At 39.4% G+C, this 6,000-nt stretch overlaps 2 protein-coding genes across 7 annotated transcripts in view; one reads left to right on the top strand and one right to left on the bottom strand.

Moving 5' to 3' along the window:
• fancm (FA complementation group M) overlaps positions 1-3,738 on the bottom strand; it is a 39,975-nt gene extending 36,237 nt beyond the window's left edge. Inside the window, exons 1-4 of the mRNA XM_077537876.1 lie at positions 2,840-3,738; positions 604-776; positions 427-504; positions 196-354 (exon numbers count right to left, since the gene is read on the bottom strand). Coding sequence (XP_077394002.1) covers positions 196-354; positions 427-504; positions 604-776; positions 2,840-3,524 — 1,095 coding nt within the window. The 5' untranslated portion in view covers positions 3,525-3,738. The remainder of the gene's footprint in view (positions 1-195; positions 355-426; positions 505-603; positions 777-2,839) is intronic.
• Positions 3,125-5,711, top strand: iqcc (IQ motif containing C). Of its 6 annotated transcripts, none has more exons than XM_077537880.1 (5): positions 3,125-3,286; positions 4,380-4,523; positions 4,654-4,928; positions 4,997-5,118; positions 5,558-5,711. In XM_077537880.1, exons 2-5 carry the CDS (start codon positions 4,459-4,461, stop codon positions 5,591-5,593), a joined length of 498 nt encoding a protein of 165 aa, XP_077394006.1. In that variant the 5' UTR covers positions 3,125-3,286; positions 4,380-4,458; the 3' UTR covers positions 5,594-5,711. The 6 variants fall into 6 exon arrangements, with proteins under 6 accessions (XP_077394006.1, XP_077394009.1, XP_077394005.1 ...); XM_077537883.1 differs by lacking the exon at positions 3,125-3,286 and adding an exon at positions 3,297-3,506; XM_077537879.1 differs by lacking the exon at positions 3,125-3,286 and adding an exon at positions 3,805-3,895.
• The last annotated feature ends 289 nt before the right edge of the window (positions 5,712-6,000 follow it).

Below are 6,000 nucleotides of genomic sequence, written 5' to 3' on the forward strand. Positions count from 1 at the left end.
ATTTTTGGGTTAACTTTTTTTTTTCAAGACTTAAAGAATAAAAACATGAGAACCATGACTATTAATAATTTACTGGCCACGCTAAGAATTTGTGTGACCACTAAGGGGCAGCACAACACCAAAATAGAGGCAACATTGCCTGAACCACACTGTCCTAATCTCACACATGCACACGATATGACTTGGGGTTCCTACCTGCAGGTAGCGAGCCTGCTGGGCGGCCAGCGCCTCCCCCAGCGGCACCACCATTTTCTCCACGCTGCGCTGGTGCGAGTGGGCCAGGATGTCCGGGCTTTCCTCGGAGCGCAGCTCAATGTGGGAGATGAGCAGATTGGAGATCACGGACTGCACCGACTGTACCGACGCAACGCTTAGTCATCATGTTTGTCATGGTGGGTTGTAGAAAGAAAAGAATTGAACTCTCACCTTTGTGTCTCCTCCTGGAGTGGCGCTAAGGGCTAACACGCGGAACTGCAAAGTCTGACTGCTGAGCTGTCTGATCACCTGAATTCACAAAAACATGACCCAACCTAAATATTCAGCTGTGACTGCTATAGTGAGTGAAACTATTTTCAGTTCACAAATCACGGATGCCATGTTTACCTGACAGTAGGCATGGTTGCCCAGCGCCTTGTGGGCCTCGTCGATCACCAAACACTTGACCTGCAAGGCCGGGCATGTGTCTCTGGACAGGTCGTTCATCATCACCTGAGGCGTGAGGAAGAACACGCGCTTGGACCGCCACACTTCCTGCCTCCGGTGGGCCGCTGTGCTGCCTGCGGAACGCAGACGGTGGTTATTATTAAAAACACCCATCCCTCCATTTTCTATAGGGGCTGTTCTAATTAGAATCGCGAGTGAGCTCGAGTTATCCATGCTGACTTTAGGGAAGAGGAGAGGTACACCCTGGACTGGCGTCAGTCAAACATAGGTATATTATTAAAGGTAAGCCTCGTAAAGCTTAAATCTGAGTAGATTTGACGTCCCACGCCTCTAAGAATGTTCATAATAAATACATCGAGGACACTGTTTAACATATTAAACAGAGCTTTAACCCATTTAAAAGCTCTGCTATGATTAGGGCTGGGCAATTAATCGGAATTGAATTACAATTTCGATTATTACGCTCCACAATTAAAAAAATCACCATAATCATTAAAAAAAAAAAAAAAAAAAGATTAATACTAAATTTGGCGTTGTTTAAATTTTTTAAATGTTCACCTTTTTTTTATTTAAAATAGCTAATTTAATAAATTTTGTTTCATCACAAAGGAACTTGCATAATTAGTGTTTCAAAGAATTTTATTGGTCTTAATATGTTTTGGGGTTTTTTTACATTTAAACATTTTCTTGTTTTGGACCAAAATATAAATGATCAACTACACCGTGCACATGCTGCACTCTAACTTCAAGTTTTTGCCAACATAAATAAATAAATAAATAAATAAATAAATAAATAAATAAAATTATTATTATTATAATTATTATAAATTAAGTTTGGTCCCAAAGGAACTTAAATAATTAATAGTATTTCTATTTTTAATTGGTCTTAATGTTTTAAATGTGTAAACATTTTCTTGGTTTGTATAAAAAATAAAAAATAAAATAAATAAAAAGTGATTGTCCTATTGTACAGTGTAGTTTTTATCAACAGAAATAAATATTATTATAAATTCTGTTTGGTCCCAAAGGAACTTACATAATTATAGTGTTTCTATTTTTTTTTTTAAATAGGTCTTAATATTTTTAAATGTTTAAACATTTTTTTGTTTTGTACCAAAAAATAAATATTCGTTTGAAAAATTGTGATTTCAATTATTTGCCAAAGTAATCATGAGTTGTTGTTTTTTAGTAGTATTTTATTTTATTTTATTTTTTTTCCATAATCGAGCTGCCCCCTAGCTACGTTTGTGATTAAATTTACCATCCTTACCATCTTAAAAAAAAAAAAAAAAAAAAAAAAAAAAAAAATTACCATCCTTTCATCTATCACTTTACTCATGATCCACTTGGGGTACAGCATTTCTAATGAGGATACCAGGTAGGCATCATATGAGCAGCAGGTAGTCATTGGTCGCCCTCTTGTGGCTGATTTACGATCAAGAACTACAAATTAGAAATTAGAGGAATAGAAAATTGCCATTAACATCATACAATTTTAAGGAAAAATGCTATATTTGGATATATTTAGGTCTTTCTTTAAAATTATCTATCTTTTTTGGTGATTTTATGTATCAAAAGTACTAGTGGTATTAGTAACTACTCCACAGTTGCGCACTTGAGTGATATTGAACATGCCTACCAACAATGAATAAGGACTTAAATATGTCAAGTGTTCTGAAATCCAAACTGGCTAAACACTGAAGAAATTAAATATTTAGGTCAAAACATTAAACAATGTGAAAAAAAAACTACAACTCCGATGCCATGTTGGATTAGTTACATAATTTATCTTGAAAAGTCACCTCCGTAGGTTTGGAAAAAAAAAAAAAAAAAAAAAAACATGTTGTAAACCCAACACAAACTATAATCCTGATTTATCAAAATAGATCTAAAGTTTGGAGATGAATTAATCCCAATTTCCCATAATATCCCAGAATAAGTTTAGCTCCTCCCCGACGTAAAAATCTTGCCTCTCCATCAAGATGTATTTAGTTCTTCCTTGACACCAATTCCGGCTGGGATTTGGCATATTGTGGCATCTCAGGGTGTGTTTCAGAAATAGCACAAAAAGTGAATAGGTGAGTTTTCACCAAAATCTGAAGGAAGGAAAAACCTACATAGATGAATGTATGAAATTTGAATAGTGAAGTGCAAACATGGCAGGTGAGTACTGTACCAGTCAGCTCGGCCATGTGCCCCTGAGGGATGCCCATCACTTTGTAGCAGGCCTCAATCTGCTGCGCGACCAGTGGCTTGGTGGGGGCCATGAACACGATCTTCCCGGCTGGATACCAACGATAGAAGTTGTACATCACAACGGCGGCGATGAATGTCTTCCCCAAACCTGTGGGAAGGCACACTAGAGTGTTTTGGAACAAGGCGGCATTGGAGATGTTGAGCTGGTACTCCCTAATTGGGTAGTTAGTGGGATAAATCCACACTGTCGCAGATGAGCTGTCAAAACCAGGGAAGTCTGGATAAGTGATCTTCCCAACTGATGGAGTGGCAGACATGGGCCTCTCCTCCTGCAGTAAGCTGCCATGATCATGTTGTAGGTTCTCTTCGGCTTCATTGACAGCGACCACCATGAGGTCGTCATCTTCATCTTCGTCATCATAAGCAGGTTTGGGAGATTCAGTTGTGTGACTTATCTCTGTAGGAGCGCCTGGTGGGTTTAAAGAGCCGAACTCAGCCCATAGTGGACTTGGAGCAGAAGGTCTCTGGACTGTGCCGCTTTGGCTCGCTTTGCACCGTCGTCCAGCGACTTGTTTTCTTTCTTTTTGAGGCGGAACAACGTTGTTTGGAGCCGCGGACGCGCCCCACGTTTGAAATAAAGTCCTCTGGTTAGAAGAAGCGCTCATTTTTTCGACTTATGTCGTAAATAAAAGTTTTGGGAGGTTGGAAATAGAGAGCCATAGCTAACTGAGGATGTCAAAAAATGGCTCGTTTCCTGTTTATGGTTTTCATAATATAAGTGCTCATTCGCGTGAATAAGTCTAGTTTTAGCTGTTAAATATTATTTCAGTTTATAAGATGTAAAACATTTACCTTAGCATATATAAAACAAATATAACCCATCTAAGGAGTCACCATGAGGTTACAATGTCAACATACTCTTATTTTTCAAACTTGACACCGGAAGTAAACGCAAAGCTCCCGCTTCTCTTTGAAAGGTCACGTTACCATAGTGATACAGATGCGTGACTTGGAAAACACGCTCGTTCTTTTGCAGGTACCCTCGTTGCTAATGTATGTGCTCGCGTACTGTGAAGCGGTGGGGCTTCTTTATGGCCTCGACGTTTGTGGCACTTCTTTCGGTTCGGTTAGGCAGTGCGGCTGTTGCATATTGAGGACGATGCTAGCTGTTAGCATTAGCCTTGTGTGTGGAGCTTGTTAGCGAGCCTAGACTTCAGCTCAGCTTCACATGCTATAACTGACATAAGTCATCACGGTCATGTTTAACAGTTGTTTTTTATATATATATATATATATATATATATATATATATATATATATATATGTTTATATATAAAGTACAGTATGATTGTGTGATTTTGCTTCTAAAAACACATTACATTATTTTCGTGGGTTTGGAACGGATAATAGCATTTACATTCATTATGATTTGAGATACAAGTGAATTAAACGAATTACACTCGTATGTCAAGGCACCACTGTACATGTTGAAGACCACCTGTTGTATGTGTCCTGTCCAGGCACGTGCACGCGGATGTTTGGTGCGAGCGGAGCTCCGTCGTGCACGGGCGGACTTTGAGGAGGTCGTGAAAGAGATAGATGGCACTTTGGCCCACTTGGGGTGGAGGGACACCATCATCCCGACCCCCCACTTCACAGACACGGCAAGTATCTACCTGTAATAAAACCTGATTTATTCATGTCTTGCACCTTTCTCATGCCTTCTTTTTTTTAATTATTATTATTATTATTATTATTATTATTATTATTTAACCAGGATGGCCCCCTACCCAGGAAAGATACAGGATCAGATGTCGGCGTTTGCTCACAGAACCCAGCAGCAGGAGACGCAGCTCCATTGTCTGAAGTGAGAGGAGGAAGTCACCATCTGCAAACGGCAGAAGCGCAGAAAGACGACTCGGGCTTGGGAGTTAAACAACAAACAAGGGGTTGTTTACAAAGCAGCCATGTTCTTGAGGAAGGTCAGAACCTGAGCTCTGATGAGATTCCGGAGAGCACAATGGACTCCACCTCCGTCTGGAGTAGCATGGACAGTCTTCATCTTAAAGGTACATTATTTGTCACTTGTAGAGGTGGCAAAAGTACTCACACTCTGTTCCTGTACTTTGACCTCCAGGTCCACAGCGGTACCGCTCGGCCCAGGAGGTGCCCGCTGCTCCGGAGGCCCTGCGTTGCCATCGAGACACCCTGACCATGGAGCTGCTGTGGCTGCAGCAAGCCATTGACAGCAGGAAAAAGGTGAGCTGCTGATGTAGTATTTCCCTTCATTTAATCAGCGCTGGCGCTCCACCACGAGGCCGAATCTCGAGATTTACCTCGGTGACATTTATGGTGCCTCGGTAAGTCAGCCGCGTTATTTATTTAATGACCACCAGCGGCCTTTTTTTCACACTAGTTTCAGTTTGTATTCACTGTTGTACTGTGGAACACATAATCCTTTGCAGGGAAGTCATTTTTGAGGAAAAGTTTAATTGTGAGGAAAAAATGAAGAGTACAGATTAATTAATGAATTACTATATGTTGGGAAACAAATTGTTTAAATACACCACTTGTGAGGGATAGCGACTTGCTTTGAATATCTACAATTAATTGACACCACCACCAAAACGGTTTGTAGTTTTCCACTTTTTTGCTGACTGAGTTGAATTGTTTTCCTCTCTTTTTATGTCACCTGCAGTACTTGACTCTGAAGGACAAACTGAGCATGCGCTGAAGTGGACCTTGTTGTGCTTATCAATACACTTAACTTTTTTAAGCAAACTAAATGGCTTAATTTTTGTTTTGTATTGTATTTGTTTATATAAAAAAGGAATAAATATATATATTCTTACTGTGGTGCTTCTTTTTGTCTACAGTTGTTGTTGTCACGTACTCCTGTTTTATTGTGATGTAACATGATCTGTGGAGGACAAAGACTTGGTTGGTGTATCAATAACATGCTCCAATTTCCTGCTGGGCCAACAGTGATTGAATTGCTTTGCATAATGTTAACAATTCATTCTACACCTATATAAATAAACTTGAGTTGAGTTGAGTTGAGTTAAAAATAAAAAAATAAAAAATAAAACGAAATCACATGAATATCATAACATGAAATTCACATTACTGATATTGAACAAT

The sequence above is a fragment of the Festucalex cinctus genome, chromosome 12, assembly GCF_051991245.1.
Source record: "Festucalex cinctus isolate MCC-2025b chromosome 12, RoL_Fcin_1.0, whole genome shotgun sequence".
Classification (NCBI taxonomy): domain Eukaryota; kingdom Metazoa; phylum Chordata; class Actinopteri; order Syngnathiformes; family Syngnathidae; genus Festucalex; species Festucalex cinctus.